The sequence below is a fragment of the Oryctolagus cuniculus genome, chromosome 9, assembly GCF_964237555.1.
Source record: "Oryctolagus cuniculus chromosome 9, mOryCun1.1, whole genome shotgun sequence".
In the NCBI taxonomy this organism is placed as follows: Eukaryota; Metazoa; Chordata; class Mammalia; order Lagomorpha; family Leporidae; genus Oryctolagus; species Oryctolagus cuniculus.
In genome coordinates, this window is record NC_091440.1 from 39,770,907 (window position 1) to 39,789,138 (window position 18,232).

The 18,232-nt window shown below is 38.9% G+C and overlaps 1 protein-coding gene across 6 annotated transcripts in view; it reads right to left on the reverse strand.

Annotated features, from left to right (window-relative positions):
• PIBF1 (progesterone immunomodulatory binding factor 1) overlaps positions 1-18,232 on the reverse strand; it is a 237,684-nt gene that overhangs the window by 46,803 nt on the left and 172,649 nt on the right. For all 6 annotated transcript variants that reach the window (XM_070048728.1, XM_070048727.1, XM_051850615.2 and 3 more), the window contains 2 exons: positions 17,466-17,596; positions 7,917-8,001 (listed from right to left, as the gene is read on the reverse strand). In XM_070048728.1, coding sequence (XP_069904829.1) covers positions 7,917-8,001; positions 17,466-17,596 — 216 coding nt within the window. The remainder of the gene's footprint in view (positions 1-7,916; positions 8,002-17,465; positions 17,597-18,232) is intronic.

The window sequence follows — 18,232 nt, forward strand, 5'->3', positions numbered from 1 at the left end:
ATCTTTTCTGGGCCAGTGTTGTGGCATAGTGGATTAAGCCATTGCCTGTAGCACTGGTATCCCATATGGGCACTGGTTTGAGTTCCGGTTGCTCCACTTCCGATCCAGCTCCCTGCTATTGCACCTGGGAAAGCAGCAGAAGATGGCTGAAATACTTGTGCCCCTGCATCTACACGGAAGACCTGGAAGACACTCCTGGATCCTGGCTTTGGCCTGGGCCGGCCTGGTCTTTTGGCCACTTAGGGAGTGAACCAGTGGATGGAAGACCTCTCTCTCTCTCTCTCTCTCTCTCTTTCTCTCTAACTTTGCCTTTCAAATAAAAAAAAAAATCTTAAAAAAAATCTTTTCAAGCTGAATGTTTTAAGTTCTGCTACTATTATCTAACAGTGAGGTCATACTTGTTGATCTTTTTCTTTGACCTCTTTTTTAAACCTAATTACCTGAGGCCAACGCTGTCGTGTAGTGGGTAGAACTGCCATCTGCAGTGCTGGCATCCCATAAGGGTGCCAGTTTGTGTCCTGGCTGCTCCACTTCTGATCCAGGTCTCTACTATAGCCTAGGAAAGCAGTAGAAGATGGTCTAAGTCCTTGGGCCCCTGTAACCACATGAGAGACCCGGAAGAAGCTCCTGGTTCCTGGTTTTGGATCAGCTCAGCTATGGCCATTGTGGCCATTTCAGGGAGTGAATCAGTGGATGGAAGACCTATCTCTCTCTCTGTCTCTGCCTCTCTGTAACTTTGCCTTTCAAATAAATAAATAAATCTTTTTAAAAATACCAGATTATATAGTTTTATGTTCTATTTACATTCAGTAGGTCTTAGAGTCCTAGACAAGTGAAGACAACAGATTACAACCCACTTGATGGAAATAGAAAGTTATTCTGAGACATCAGAAATGAAAACAGAAAGATAATAACACCTGTATAAGACATTCTGCTGTGAGTTTTCTGGAAACTAAGACAAAAAGGAAACATGTTAAATTCCAAAGCTTTCATTTTTTGACAAAAAGAAAGATGTAACTTCATCTAACAGAGGTGAAAATTTTCCTTGAACTAATGTAAGCAATAATTCATGAGATTTTTGTCTAAATGGAAGAACAAAAGCTTTTTTTTATTCATAAAAAATGGATTTGCTTTTAGTTTTCACAATATGCACTCATGGTTAAGTTACTTAAATAGTATCAGTATCAGCTTTATCTATCACAATGGGAATAATAATGCAGACGTTCATCAGTGACTTTAGTGAAGATTAACTTAAGCAATACTGCCATATGTGGAAGTACTTAGACTACCTTAAACAGTTTTAGAAAACAAAGAGATAAGACCAGACTTCGTTTTGATTGTGTATAAAAACTGAGGACCCGACATTAAACTGTGCCTTATTAGAAGGAATTCTGGGGGTGGAGTTATTTTGCCTTTTCTTGTCAATCTGTATTATTAAGGTTTCACTGAATGCAGGACAAGATGTGGAGAATTTAGAATGAAGGGGTGTGGACAGGTATGAGATCTCAACTCAATTAATGACCACATTTTTTAGTTAATAGTTGTGCAGATCTTAACTTAAAATATTTATCTAACCCAAATGATCTTTATAGTCTGAAAATGCAACCTCAAATAAAGTATTTTTCTCCATACCCAACCTCACTTCCCATTTTTATTATTTAAAAATTATTGGGCTAGGGGCTGGCGCTGTGGTGCAGCGGGTTAAGTCATGACCTACAATGGCAGCATCCCATATGGGTGCAGGTTTGAGTCTTGGCTGCTCTACTTCAGATCCAGTCCTATGCTAATGCAACTGGGAAAGCAGTGGAAGATGGTCCAAGTCCCTGGGCTCCTGCACCCATGAAGGAGATCCAGAAGTTCCTGGCTCCTGGCTTCGGACTGGCCCAGCTCCAGCCATTGTGGCCATTTGAGTAGTATCCAGTGGATAGAAAAATCTCTCTCTGTCTCTCCTACTCTCTCTCTATAACTCTGCCTTTCAAAAAATGAATAAATCTTTAAAAATTGACATACATGTATTTTCTTTTTTTAAATAAAAGATTTGTTTATTTTATTTGAAAGGCAGAGTTACAGAGAGAGAAGGAGAGACAGAAAGAGAGGAGAGAGATCTTCCATTCACTTGTTCACTTCCCAAATGGCCACAACAACCAGGTCGAAGCCAGTAACCAGGAGCTTCTTCCATGTTTCCCATGTGGGTGCAAGGGCCCAGGGACTTGGGCTCTCCTCTGCTGCTTTCCCAGGGACATCAGCAGGGAGCTGGGTTGGAAGTGGAGTAACCAGGACTTGAACTGGTACTCATATGGGATGCTGGTGCTGCAAGCTGTGGCTTTAACCTGCTGTGCCACAGTGCCTACATCTTTTTTGTTTTTTCTTTAAGATATATTTTCTTTATTTGAAAGACAGAGTTACAGTGAGGTAAGGAGAGGAGATCTTCTGTCCACTGGTTCACTATCCAAATGGCATAAGAGCTGGGGCTGGGCCAGGTTGAAGCCAGGAGCCAGGAGCTTCTTCCTGGTCTCCCATGTGAGTGCAGGAGCCTGAGTATTTGGATTGTCTTCTGCTGCTTTCCCAGGCACATTAATAGGGAGCTGGATTGGAAGTGGAGCAGCTGGGATTCAAACCAGTGCTCATATGGGACACTTGCACCACAGGCAGCAGCTTTATCAGCTATGTTACAATGTTGGCCCCTAGACTAGTATATTTTCCCTAACGAAGAGTTGAGGCTTAAAATCACCTAACACCTCACTCAATTCCAAACACATATAGTTATTACTTTTCAAAGATTTATCTATTTATTTGAAAGGCAGTTAGACCAGGGTGGGGGGTGGCATGGGGAATGTCTTCCCTAAATGGCTGTAATGGCCTAGGTTGGGTGAAGCTGAAGCCAGGAGCCAGGAATTCCACCCAGTCACCAACATAGATGGTAAGGGTCAAAGCACTTGGATCATCTTCTGCTGCCTTCCCAGGTGCATTAACAGAGAGCTGAAACAGAAGCAGAGCAGCCGGGACTCAAACCAGCATTCCGATGTCGGTTGCTGGCATTGTAGGCAGTGGCTTAATCCAAGATGCCACAATATCAGCCTCAGCCCCCATGATTATTTTTTCAATGTATCAATATGAAAAATTTATAGCATAAGAGTCCACTATCCATTCCTGGAAATCCTTAGACTACAACTTAACTATGTGAGAGTAGATAATCTTTAATTTTTTTTTAAAGATTTATTTACTTGAAAGTCAAAGTTACACACAGAGAGAAGGAGAAGCAGAGAGAGAGAGAGAGAGAGGTTGGTTCATTCCCCAATTGCCTGCATCAGCTGGAGCTGTGCCAATCCGAAGCCAGGAGCTTCTTCCTGGTCTCCCACGTGGGTACATGGGCCCAAGGGCTTGGGCCATCTTCTACTGCTTTCCCAGGCCATAGCAGAGAGCTGGATCGGAAGTGGAGCAGCTGAGATTCGAACGGGCACCCATATGCGATGCCGGTACTACAAGTGGCGGCTTTACCTGCTATGCTACAGCACTGGCCCCGAGAGCAGGTAACCTTTTAAGGTATTATATTTGAGTCAGCATGTGACCCTGACCCACATGTTGCACAGTTTTTATAAATAATTTGGTGATCTCATTTCATATTACATGAAAATATATATTCTTATCAGAACTAACACTGCTTAAAGAGCTAAAGCTAGCGTTATCTGCACAAACAAGAAAACAAAAAACTTTAAAATGTTCATGTGATCTTTTTTTTGAAAAAACTGGGTTAAACTGTCAAAATTTAGTGGATTAAATCATGACTCATATTAGATAATCATATTAGATAAGTGAGTCAAGCCAGCTTTGGGTACAATTAGTCAGGGGATAGTAGCTCCCAGATGCCAACCCCACACTTTACACTAACCTGAGAATGGGTGTCCCCTTACACTTTGTGCACAAGGTGCCTTTCTTTCCCCAGCCTAGCCTCAGCCCTGATTCTCAATTTCAAAATATATTTACCAGAGTTATCCTTGTCCAACTGTTACCTAGTGGCTATTCTCAATGCATGATCCTCAGAGCCATAAAATAAACAAATTGATTCTGCAGACTGTTTTGTTAGGTAAATGTTCGCGTGAACAGCCAAGCACTTCCAAGGGTCCCCAGCAATTCCATACGCAGTTTGCTCAAGCCTTTGCACCTCGCACACTAAGCTGGCATTACATGATTTCTTAGAAAAAGATGAATAATTTGTATCAAATTTGTTTTCACTAAACTTTAATTTTTATTTTGCTGTGAAAAGAAAAAAAACTTGCTTTTCTTTAGATGTTTGGCACTATAAAAAGCCCCAACACTGGATTATTAAGATGTAATTGGGGGCCAGTGCTGTGGCGCAGTGGGTTAAAGCTCCAGCCCGCAGCGCCCACATCCCATATGGCTGCTCCTCTTCCGATCCAGCTCTCTGCTGTGGCCTGGGAAAGCAGCAGCAGATGGCCTCAGTTCTTGGGCCCCTGCACCCGCGTAGGAGACCTGGAAGAAATTCCTGGCTCCTGGCTTTGGATCAGCTCAGCTCTGGCCACTGTGGTCATTTGGGGAGTGAATCAGTGGAATGAAAAACCTCTCTCTGGGCTCTACCTCTCTCTGTAACTCTGTCTTTCAAATAAATACAATAATTCTTTTTAAAAAATTTATTTATTTATTTATTTATTTTTTTGACAGGCAGAGTTAGACAGTGAGAGAGAGAGAGACAGAGAGAAAGGTCTTCCTTTTTTCATTGGTTCACCCCCAATGTGGCTGCTATGGCAGGCGCGTTGCGGCCGGCACGCTGTGCTAATCTGAAGCCAGGAGCCAGGTGCCTCCTCCTGGTCGCCCATGCAGGCACAGGACCCAAGGACCTGGGCCATCCTCCACTACCTTCCTGGGCCACAGCAGAGAGCTGGACTGGAAGAAGAGCAACCGGGACAGAATCCGGCATCCCAACCGGGACTAGAACCCGAGTGCCAGTGCTGCAGGAGGAGGATTAGCCAAGTGAGCCGCAGTGTCGGCCTCAAATAAATAAAATAATTCTTAAAAAAAAAATTAGAAACTCAGAGGAGTAGGCTAAAAAAAAAAAAGATGTAATTGCTTATGTAGCTACATTGTCAAACATACAGAAATTAACTGACAACTATCAGGTATGCACCCATACTAATTGCATCAGTGTGCTGTGACAGTAGGCCATTTATATGAATAGTTTCATTTTTGTTTGCATTACTTTGCATGCTTAAACATATTTTCTTTTCAATCCACTCAGTACAGAGCTTTTTAAACCCCCCCCCCCTTTTGAAACAGATTTACCTAAAAGAATAATAGAGAGAGGGAGAGAGAGAGAGGAAGGGATAAACCACCTGCTGCTTCACTCCCCAGATGGCTGGAATAGCTGGGGCTGGGCCCAGGAACTCCATCTGAGCCCACATGACTGGCAGGAACTCACAGAATTCAGCCACCATCTGCTGCTTCCCAGGTGTATTAGCAGAGAGCTAGAGGGCAAGCAGAGCAGCTGAGACTGGAACAGGCACTCCAGTGTAGGATGCAGGCATCCCAAGTGGTGGCTTCATCTATCATTCCTAACACCCACCCCTAGCATTTCAGTTTTTATTTGGATACAGGAATAATGTGATTTCAAGAATGATGTATGAGAATACATAAATTAAAATTGCTTATATATTTTTCAAAGTCTCATAATAATTTAAATCAAATGATAATTGCCACTCTAAAAAATATTTGTTATGCAGCTTTCTGGAAAAAATGTACCTGATATAACTAAGTAGTCGTTTCCAGCCACTATCTCTTAAATACTCAGTTTGAAAAACATTTGTGAAGATTCCACATGTTGAATAAATCAGGCTTTCACAGTAAGAAACAATTATTTGAAGGCAATATTCCTGGGACAAAAGTGATGTAGTCTGGAATGTCAGAGACAGAAGAAAAAGTACTTCCAGAGAAGGGTTTCCCAGCTGTCACCTATTGTTAGACTGCCTTATCCACCTAGAGGTTACCTCTGAGTCCAGTCTAGGACACCTTCTCATCCTTTTAACCCATCCCGTAGGTGACACCTCTCGGCGGGGAGGGGGAAGTTTGGCCTTGTGGTTAAGATGCTACGTGGGACACCTGCATCCCACACTGGAGTGCCTAAGTTTGAGCCCAGCTACGCTCCTGATTCTAGCTTCCTGCAAAATACGTTTCTGGGGAGGCAGCCCGTGATGGCTCAAGTGGTTAGGTCCCTCCCTGCTACTCACATGGCAGATCTGAACTGAGTTCCTGCCTCCAGCTTCAGTTCCAGGTGTGTGTGTCGGGGTCACTGCTGGCATGTGGAGAGGGAACCAGCAGATAGAAGCTCTCTTTTTCTTCCTGCCCCACACTATCTGCACCCCCCCCACCAAAAGATATTTATTAGAGAATTCACTCCAACAGACATATCTAAAATACAGAAAATCCTCCAATTCCCCTGACACCATTTCTAGCATATGTAACTTTGAACTACTTCCAGTAACAGTTCCTGGTTCATCTCTCTCAATAATATTATTCCAATAATTTTTTCCAATACATCTGGTATACCTTTCCCAGACTAGGAAATAGTATCTTAAGAACACTCATAAACCAAAGATCTGTTTTAAACATTTCCTTCTCTTTTAGAATAACAAAATGGTAAAAAAGATGGTTAACACGAGGCAGTGATATGATGGTTCAGTGGCAATAATACTTAGGACTAAATCACTAGGTTTCAATATATCAATTGTTGGTGAGGATGCATTGCTACTAGAACTCTCATCACTGTGGGTGGAAATGCAAAAGTCACTCACTTTGGAAAAGTTGGCAGTTTTCTATAAATGTAAACATATATTTGCTACATAACCTGGCAATCTGCTTTGGGTGTTTACTTAAGAGAAATGGAAATTTACATTTACACAAAAAACCTGAACGTGACTGTCTATAGATGCTTTATTCATTACATTATAATGTATATATAATTATTATTATATGTATTTATTTTATTTGTAGTTGCTTCAAAAGGGAAATAGTTCAAATGTCTGTCAAGTGGTTTAAGGATCAAACTGGGTACAAGCATAATGAATGAATACTCAGAAAATGAATAAAGCCATATTCAAAAGTTACAGAATGATAATTTCATTTGTATAAAATGGTATAAAAGGTAAAACTTTAGGTATAGAAGATAGATCAGTGGTTGTTGGGACTTGGGGTTGGTTGAGGACTTGGGGTTGAGGTTAATTACTAAAGGGACATGAGAAACTTTTTGGGGGTGATGGAACTATTCTAATGTATTGATTGTGGTGGTGGTTACACACTGTGTGCATTTATCAAAAGTCACAAAATGCATGCTAAGAAGGCTAATCTTACTGTTTGCTTATTATACCTCAATTATCTGACTTAATGACTCAATAAAACTGGGATTATCTTACAGTTACTAAGTGGCCTTGAGCTAGCCACTTAAAACTCATTTCTCCTTTTATAAAGTGAGGATTATACTTCAAAATTTTTTTGGTGAGCAACAAATGAAAAAAAAATAAAAGAACTTTATGAACTTTAAAAGCTCAACAGAAATATCAAATACTAGGACCTGGGCACATAATGATAAATAAGACAGAGGTATACACAAGAAAGTTTACTATCTAGTGGCAGAAAGAGATAAAACATACTTATTAAATAAAGTGGAAATTCAGCAACAGAGATATGAAGAAAGCAATATTGGTCTAAAAGAAGGGGCAGTTCAGGAGTAAGAATTAATTCTAGGAATGAAGCATAACCCAAGTTGAATAAAAAGGTTGAGATCACAGTGAGATGCAAATGGGAGACACCATTAATGGATGTAGACAACTAGTATCCAGAAAGTTCACCCAAGATTGATTGCGAAAAAGTCTAAAATAGGAAAATGTATGGTAATGTAGACAAAGTACCTCACGGTGATTTAGAAGTTGTTCTAAATCTAATGCCATTTGATTCTTCATCTGTAGTAAAGCTGACTTTTCTTTATTTAGATTACTGGAAAAAAAAAACAAAGTTTTAAAAAGTCATCACTGAGTGTATATTTAGTTAATAAACAGTAAACTGCAAAAGAATAAACATAATTATTATGGTTTTAATTCAAGATAAATTTACAGTTCATAAAAATACCATGGCTGTAATGTTTCTTATTGAATGAGCTAGCTATTTTGTTGAGATTTTTTAAAAATTAAAAACAAATTTTAAAAAGATTTATTTATTGTTTTCAAGACTGATTTATTTATTTGAAAGGGAGAGTGGGAGAGAGGGAGAAATAGAGGCAGAAAGAGATCTTCCAACTGCTGATTCATTCCCCAAATGGCTACAACAGCCAGATCTGGGCCATGTTGGAACCAGGAGCCTGGAACTCCATCTGGGTTTCTCATGTGGGTGGCAGGGACTGAAATACTTGGGTCATCTTTTGCTGCTTTCCCAGGCACATTAATAGGGAGTTGAATCAGCAGTGGAGCAGCTCACATATGGGAAGCCAGAAAGACAGGCAGTGGCTTAAACCAATGCACCAACACACTGGCTCCCCTAATTTATTTATTTATTTAAATAACAACAACAACAAAATATTAATAAAAAATATTTATTTAGTTGAGAGGCAGAGAGAGAGAAAGAGGAAGAGAGACAGAGAGAATACAGTAACAGAGGAAGCTCCCATCCTCAGGTTTACTCTCCAAATGCCTGCAAGGGCTAGGCTGGGCTGAGCTGGGCTGGGCTGAAGCCCAGAGCCAGAATTACAATCCAGGTCTCCCATGTGGGTGGCAGAAACCCAATTATTTGAGCTGTCACAGCTGCCTCTGGGTTTGCATTAGTGTGAAGTTAAGAGCTGAAGATGGGAATCAAACCTGGCACAATGATGTGGGATATGGGCATTTTAATAGCAAGGATAAACGTCTGCCCTTCTTTTTCTTTTAATAATCATTTTCAGTACAACTAAGTTGCATTCAGAGAATATTTTTCTGCCTAGAAAGGGCATAAAATTAGTGTTTTAAAGATGACTACCACCGAAATGTTAAAAAGATGAAGTAGGACTTACATGAAATGCAAAAAGAGGTATATTTGGATAAAATATTAAAACACAGATATTGGAAGTTAAGACATTTATCCTTAAAATTGAAAGCAGCATTTTATAATTTAAAAAATGCTTAATTTACAGGCATAGAATTGGGTTAAGTAAATGAAGCTGATAGTTGGTCTGTGGTCACGTTGGGAAAAGAATTTTTGTCTTCAAATTCTTACTTCAATAATCAGTTTTGAAATTGTCATTGTGACTTTCCCTTTGATATGATCTATAAGTTGGTAAGGGGGCTGGTACTGTGGCACAGCTGGTAAAGCCACCGCCTGCAGTGCACCTGCAGTGCCGGCATCCCACAATGGGCGCTGGTTCCAGTTCCTGCTGCTCCACTTCTGATCCAACTCTCTGCTATGGCCTGGGAAAGCAGTGAAGATGGCTCAAGTCCTTGGGCCCCTACACCCACATGGAAGACCCACAGGAAGCTCCTGGCTCCTGGCTTTGGATTAGCACAGTTCTGGCTGTTGCAGCCATCTGAGGAGTGAACCAGTGGATGGAAGAATTCTCTCTCTCTCTCTGCCTTTCTGTAATTCTGCCTTTCAAATGAATAAATAAATCTTAAAAAAAAAAGAAGTGGGTAAGAAGATATCTTATGGACTAATAATATTTAAAAAGAATTATTTGAAGACTGCTTTGTATATTTTTCAATGTAGAAAAATTAATTAGAACAATTAAATGAAACATTCTAATGCCAGTGCAATGGATATACTCAATTAGAACTATAATAATTATTAATAAAAGCAATAATAAACTGAAGTAACATAATTCCTGAAGTGTTGAGATAAAATTTGTGAGGGCAAAATCAATGAGAATTATTTTGTTGAGCATGTAAAACATCTTTAGGCTACACTATAAGAAAATGGAAAGTCAAGTCAATTTTTAAAATACTAGGCACCAGTTTGAATTCAAGGAATAGCAGCAAACATTCTGGAAGAACTGGTAATTCCAAGGATTTAAGATGGAGACATCCACATTCTCTTCCTTGCTAGTAACTGAGGACTTCACTGGGGTCTGTCCTCTAAGCAGAAAGACTAGTGCAACGCTGACATGCGTTGCCTGCTGTGCCACTGGTTTGCCTGGACGGTGTAAAGCAGGACGTGCGCCACACCACTGAACCTGCTGCCACATCTGTAAGTGGGAAAGACGACCCCTGTGTGTCAAGGGGATATGGAAATTATCCAATGGATGACTATGTAAAGTGATGGACATAAAAACTCTGTATAAATGCTACGCTGTATTAGTAATTTAGTTGAAAAACAAGCGTCAGAGGAAAACAGTAATTAAATGCCAATAAAGGTAAGGTAGCTCAGCAGAAAAACAAACTGACTTTTGGAGTTCGGCGCCAGAGATCCTACAGAGCTGCCGAGCTGAAAAGAACAAAATGGTGTTGAGGAAACTGAGTGCTATGTTCTGCTGCATTCCCCAAAGCACTGTAAAGATCAGATGGTTTTGTAACTCTAGAATTACAATCCATCTTTAGCTAAATCATTTTGAAGATAAATTATTTTTCAAAATGAAAGCAAAAACCCAGTAAACAGAAATAGGAATTAGCAAGGAACATACATGTGTTTGTGTTCATATTCAACACCTACTTATGTTCATACATACCTGCACAGTATACTAACAGTGACATGCAGTGCATACGTGTGTACTTTCTAGCTTGCTCGCTCACTCTGTGCCTCAAATATCAACAGACCCACTAAATAAAATGTAGTGTAATGGGAATGGAATGTTGAAGTAATTACAGGATTTTGACTGGTTAATTCTTTACAAATGCCTTATATGTAGTGTAGGATTCTACAACTAAACAGTGAAACTAACCATATAACATGGAATACAAGGCGGGTGAATAAACTGGTTTACAGAGCAACTTTGTTCTATCTCTAAGATACTGGTTTATCACAAACAGTATGAACCCCACAGACACCATTTCTATCATTTGCATATCTGGGTGTATATATTTCTTAGTCCTCTTTATAATAGACTCAACCCACAAAGGAGACCACCTTCAACATGTGGGTCTCTAAAACAAAATATGATGACTATATTCACTGCTATTGTGTATGTAATTACTCAATAGAATTTTAGTCTTCGTAAGACATATTTCATAACAGTGGAAAATTACCTTTAGAAATACAACGCTTCTATGCGTGACTCATAAAGCTACTACAAAACAAATCTCCTTATAAGCACATTTATCTTGAATGGTATATTACACCCATAATTGTTCAATTCACTGTTAATTATTACTTAGAAATTCATGTTTATGGCTCTGTTTCACCTGCTATACGAAAACATATTCCTGATATATTGTTCCTTAACTTCCTGGATCAATACACCCTGGCTTAGCCTTGTAAGGGAAGTTGACAATGTAGTCTTTTCTTCTTTAACTACTGGTTAAGAATAAACTGAGAACTGACAACAGGGAAAGAAAATTTATGCTAATTATTCTCTTTCCATGCTTCCTTCAGTTCTGAAGAAGAAATCAAACTGTATTACCCAGACTGTCTCTTGTGGCTTGGTGGCAAAGAGTTCACACTGCTACTTTTAAAATGGATTATTACTTTAATGATAGGGGAATTTAAAGCAGTTAATAGTGACAACTCAAATGTTAGCTTTAAACATGTTTATAACAATTTTATTTTAGTGCATACTTACTCTTACCTTTCCAGAAATTGAGTATATTGCATAAATATCTAAATTGGCTAAGGGTGAGTGTGGTATAATGACATTGTTTAATTTTCTAAGAAAAGCATAACATTATTCAGTTCTTTAGTTTTTATTATGGAAGCTAAAATATTTTATAATCAATTGATGTAAATATTTTTATAGTAAAAATATCAATTCAGCAAAGAGGGATGAGAATTTTTAAGAAAATAATAACTTAGTAACATTTTTGAATGTGCCATCTGATGTTTAAATTTTGAATTAATACAGGACAAGGGAAAGAGGAAGAATATTTACTGAGTTTCTCCTACATGCCAGAAACTTTATAAATGTTCCTACACTTAATTTTTAAAAAAGATCTATTTATTTGAAAAGCAGAGTTATAGAAGGAAGAGGCAGAGAGAGAGAGAGAGAGAGAGAAAGAGAAAGACAGAGAGAGAGTCTTGCATCCACTGGTTCACTCCCCAACTAGCCACAATGGCTGGAGTTGGGCCGATCTGAAGCCAGGAGCCAGGAGCTTTTTCTGGGTCTCCCACGTGGGTACAGGGGTCCAAGGACTTAGGCCATCTTCTATTGCTTTCCCAGGCCACAGCAGAGAGTTGGATTGAAAGTGAAGCAGCCGGGACTCGAACTGGCACCCATATGGGATGCCGGCACTACAGGCAGCGGTTTTACCCGCTACGTTATAGTGCTGGCCCCCATTTAATTTTCATAGCAATACCTTGAGGTTCACATTAAAAACTTCATAAACACATTTACCATGAGAAAAGAAACCAGTCTGATGTTTTTCACTATAGGATTTGACATGCCATTTTTGCACAGTAGGGGTGAAAAACTGAGCATATATAAAACTGTAGGCTTATGAAACTGTGACCAATCCTATAGCTGACTTGTTGGTTGAGTTGACGTTTTTACTGCATTGTCACATCACATCATTTCATTTATGTAACCAGGGTATATCTATAACAACATCTCAAATACCATAATTAAACTATTGAAAGCACTTTAATTTTTATATTAGAAGGTAGACTTTTCAATTAAGAGTAGATTTCATATCTTATGAAACAGTTCAGAATCTACTAAAATAGCATACAATAAATTTATGAATCAGCATCATTAAAGGAATCAGATATGTAGCAAAAAGTTCCTTTGGCAGTAAACTCCATAATTGGCAATAGCTTTTAAGATCACTGTTGCTGTTATTTTTCACTTTAAAAAAAAATTCTCTTAAAATTTCTTTGTTTATTTTCATTTTATTTGAAAGGCAGAGAGGCAAATGGAGAGAGATCCTCACCCACTCCCTAAATGCCATCATCAGCCAGTATCAGCCAGGGATGGGCTAGGCTGAAGCCAGGAGCATGGCACTCAATCTAGGTCTCTGATGTGGGTGGCTGGAACTCAAGTACTAGAACCATCAGCCTCCCAAGTGTGCACCAGCAGTAAGCTGGATTTGAAGTGGGCAGCTGTGATTTTTTAAGATTTATTTATTTACTTGAAAGTCAGAGTTACACAGAGAAAGGAAAGGCAGAGAGAAAGAAAGAGAGAGAGAGAGAGAGAGAGAGAGACAGAGAGAGGTCTTCCATCCGATGGTTCACTCTCCAATTGGCTGCAACAGCCAGAGCTTCGCCAATCCAAAGCCAGGAGCCAGGAGCTTCTTCTGGGTCTCCCACACGGGTGTAGGGGCCCAAGGACTTGGGCCATCTTGTACTGCTTTCCCAGGCCATAGCAGAGAGCTGGATTGGAAGTGGAGCAGCTGGGTTTCGAACCAGCGCCTATATGGGATGCCAGCACATCAGGCCAGGGCGTTAACCCGCTGTGCCACAGCCCCAGCCCCATTTTTTTTAAAGATTTTTTTTTTTTTATTTGAAAAACAGAGTTACAGAGAGAGGGGTCTTCCATCTGCTGGTTCACTCCCCAGATGGCCACAACAGCCAGAGCTGAGCCAATCCGAAGTCAGGAGCCAGGAGCTTTCTCCAGGTCTCCCATGTTGGTGCAGGGGCCCAAGGACTTGGGCCATCCTCTACTGCTTTCCCAGGCCATAGCAGAGAGCTGGATCAGAAGAGGAGCAGCCAGGATTAGACCCAGTGCCCATATGGGATGCTGGAGCTTCAGGCCAGGGCTTTAACCTGCTATGCCACAGTGCCATTGGGATTTAAACCATGTACTCCGATATGGGATGTGGGCCCCTTTCTGATGAACATCTGCCCTATTTTTTCATTTTTAACAGAATTTTCAATGAAAAATTTGTTAAATGTAAGATATATACTAATCATTGAAAATATTTATTGAGTATTAAAAATGTTTAGGCACATTTCTATGTATATTATAAAGATTATATCATTCAATTCTCTGAACAACCAATACAAATTAGGTACTCTTAGCACCACTCCCATTTCACAATGAGGAAAGTGGCTGTGCCATCTAATGTCATGGCCATTAGTTCTCAGCAATACTACCACATTTCAAATGCTCAACAGCTACATGTTGCTAATGCCTACCATACCAGCCAGTGCAAATATAGAATATGTCTGTCATTACAGAAAGTTTGATAGGACAATAGAGATATAGAGTGTTTTGCTGACTTGCCCAAAACTAAGTACTGAACTAGATTTGAACATAAACAACCTATCTATACAGTCTGTGCTCCATTTAAAAAATTATTAAAGAATATTCAAAATAGAGAAAATAGAATATGTCTCTCACCCAGCTTCAACAGTGATCAGCACTGTTCTACGCTATTTTTTTTGGCTTTTCTTTGTTAATTACATTAGTTAACTCCTCCCTTATTCAGACTAGAACATGGGGAGGCAGTATAACATAATATTTAAGAGCATAGAATTAGAAAGCAGACAGATATGGATCTAAATTTTGGCTCTGCATTTCAGGCATGGAAAGCCAAGACACTGAGGCAAAAAATGTCCTATATGAAGGATCTCCATGGGTGAGACCCCAGTGGAAAGAAATGGTCATCAAAGAAGGAGGTACTTTTTCTCTGAAGGGAGGATAGAACTTCTACTTTGCTTATGGCTCTGTCCAAATACTGAAGGAGTTTGTGGAATTCAAAAGTTTTCCACAGCCTTGACAGCTCATGTCAAGAGCCTTGGGTGATCATTGACGTCATACATAAGAGTGTTAATTGTTAAATTAACAACAAGAGTCATTGTGCACTAACTTCCTATGCAGGACCTCTGTCCTCAAAGAGTTGTATTATAATTATGTCAAAGTGCTCCCAAAAGATCTATCATTCTTGGGTGCTTCATTAAAGTTAATTAAGTTTCTAAAAAAAAAAAAAGAAGTGAAATTAACTTCAAGATGCAATGACTTTGAACAGCCCTTGTTTCTACTGTTGAGAAAATTTTTTTTTTTTACTGTGCAAATTGTTGAACTTTTTACTTAGTATAGAGTTGGTTTTCTGTGTATAAAGTTAATCAAAAACAGATTTTGGTGGAGAATGGGACTAGGAATGGGAGAGAGAGGAGGGGGAGTGGTGAGAGAGTGGGTGCGAGGGCGGGTATAGTGGGAAGAACCACTATATTCCTAAAGTTGTACTGATGAAATGCAGGAAGTCTGTATTCCTTCTGTATTCCTTAGTGAAAGGTTTCTCTGGGGGGAAAAATAAATTAAAAAAAAAAAATTTGGCTCAGTCAGGAAGGCAAAATTGCTTAATATCTCTAGGGATGAACTTTTTCCTCTTTATAAATTTCTCCTCCTAGCTATTACGTTTCTCTATATTAAAGTATTAAATATTCAGATAAATTTACTTGAAAGTAACTGTGAAAGAGTTAATTTTTCCTCAGGTCTTTTGTATATCAACTCTCCAAGATAATTAAGGTAAAAACCAGACTATTATAACAAATTTCAGATATAACAGAAACATATAACACAGAAAAAGTTCTATTTGAGGTTCCTTCCTCAATTTCCCTAAGATAACCAAATGTCCAGTGAATGATGAAAGACATAATTTCTACTGTTCCCAATAGCTACCTATAGAACAATTAATTGAACAAACTTATTAATGTTGGTTACATACACTATAGATATTGTTTTTAACTTTAAAATTAGTCAAGAAACAAATTACTGTTATTTATTTTGATGCTTAAGTTTCTACTTACTTATCTATTAGAGAGAGACAGAGACAGAGACAGAGAAGAGTGAGCTCCTATCTACTGGTTCTTGGCTGGGAAGCCAAAAGCACGAGCTGGAAGCTCCACCAAAATCTCCTCATGAGCGGCAGAAATCCAACTACTACCAAGTCGTCACTGCTGCCTCTCAGGGTCTGCATTAGCAGGAAGCTGGAATCAGGAGCTGCAGCTGGAGTTAACCCTAGGGACTCTAAAATGGGACACTGGCATCCTAACTGGTGTCTTATTTGCTAGGCCAAATGCCCATTCCTATTTTGATGTTTAAAGCATAATCACAATTTTAAGTTATTATATCAAATAATAAAAAAATTAACATCACAAGTAAAGTTCTGGGTCAATTATTTTGGTGTTCTGGAAATAAGATGATAACCACTCTGATTGATAAGAAAGAATATTCATAATTTAGAGATAATCACCAATAGTTTTATATTTTTGGTTATATACCTTAGGATGCCTGGTTTTAACAAGTATCCTCTTTATTGTTTTTCAATTCCTTAATTAACAATTTCCTTTCTTACCTAATCCTCTGCTTCCATATTTATATGGGCTAATAATTTTTCCACTGAGGTTGGCAAAGTGGCACAGTGGGTAAGGCCGCCGCCTGCAATGCCAGTATCCCATATTAGAGTGTTTGTTTGAGTCCCAGGTGCTCTGCTTCTGATCCAGATCCCTGCTAATGCACCTGGGAAGGTAGTGGAAGATGGCCCTAGTATCTGGGCCCCTGGCACTCACATAGGAGATTCTGGTGGAGTTCTAGGTTTCTAGCCCAGCTCTGGCCATTTTAGCTGTTTGGGGAGCAAACCAACAGATAAGATCTCTTTCTCTCTATCTGTGTCACTCTGCCCTTCAAATAAATAAAAATAAATCCTTCAAAAAACAAGTAATTTATCCACAAAGCTTAAATTATTCAAATAATCTTAAAATCCAACAATCAAGCCAACTAACCAACCATTCATGAGTTAAAACTGTTTAATACATAACATCTTTCAAATAAATAAAATAAAAATAAAAGGAAAAATACATAGTACCATTCTTTCATTTCAACCTAAAAAAATTAAAATGATCACATAGATGATCAGGTAAATAATTTGAATGACTAATAAATGGAGCAAGTCTTTTGGTTAAGTTCTCAAGAAAACAATTTGAAACTAAGGAAGTGAAGGGAATTTACTTATTTACAATGAGGTAGTTCATGGCTCACTTCATCTTAAAGGTTAGAGGAAGAAAAGGCTAAAAATTCCTTCGAAAAAATCTAAGTAAAAAAATCTAAGTAAAAAAAATCTAAGTAAATGCGTAAGATGTGTACATTTTATCTGGTTAAGGTTTAATTCTACACATGGTCATCTGATTATATTCCTTCTCTCTTTGGTAACTGAAATCCCATAAAAAAATGGCTATCAATATGTGATGTCAGGTGACCTGTTTTTTTCTAAGAGAAGGTTAATATTCACTATAATGAAAAATACCTTTATTATTTAAATTTGTCTTCACAATTTATAATCTGAATTCCTCCATAACAGTATTATGATTACAATGGTTATATGATTCAAATAAAAGATTTACAGATGACTTACCCTACATCTTTCTCAAGATCAGCTATACACTTCGTCAGTGAATCAATCTTTGAATCTCTCTGACGCACTGATTCAATGAGATATCTGTAAGGTTGCTGAGTCTGGTTTAACAGCGAATTGGCCCTGTTAAGCTACACAAACACAAATCTCATTAAAATCTAGAAAATGTGACAACAAACTAAAGTCATTCAAAAAGCCCCAGCACAAATGCAGAATACCAAGACTTTCTATGTGAATTGTTCTGAAAAGTGCTTCTTGTGTACTTTGAAGATTTTAAAAATAATTAATCAATATAGGTATTCTTAGTAATAATGATTATAAATAGGGAAGTCCAGTTTTAAGTAAGATATTGAGTTATGAATTTTGAGAATGGGACACGTAAATTTTTCTATTTGTTGGTCTGAGAATAAAAACCCTTTAGTGAAAAATGAAAATCTTTTTAGCTTTATTTTGACTAAAAATTATACAATCATATCATAATTAGTTTTCCATTTCTTTTTTTTTTTTTTTTTTTTGACAGGCAGAGTGGATAGTGAAAGAGAGACAGAGAAAAAGGTCTTCCTTTTGCCGTTGGTTCACCTTCCAATTGCCGCCGTGGCGGCCGGCGCACTGCGCTGATCCGATGGCAGGAGCCAGGTACTTCTCCTGGTCTCCCATGGGGTGCAGGGCCCAAGCACTTGGGACATCCTCCACTGCACTCCCTGGCCACAGCAGAGAGCTGGCTTGGAGGAGGGGCAACCGGGACAGAATCCTGCGCCCCGACCAGG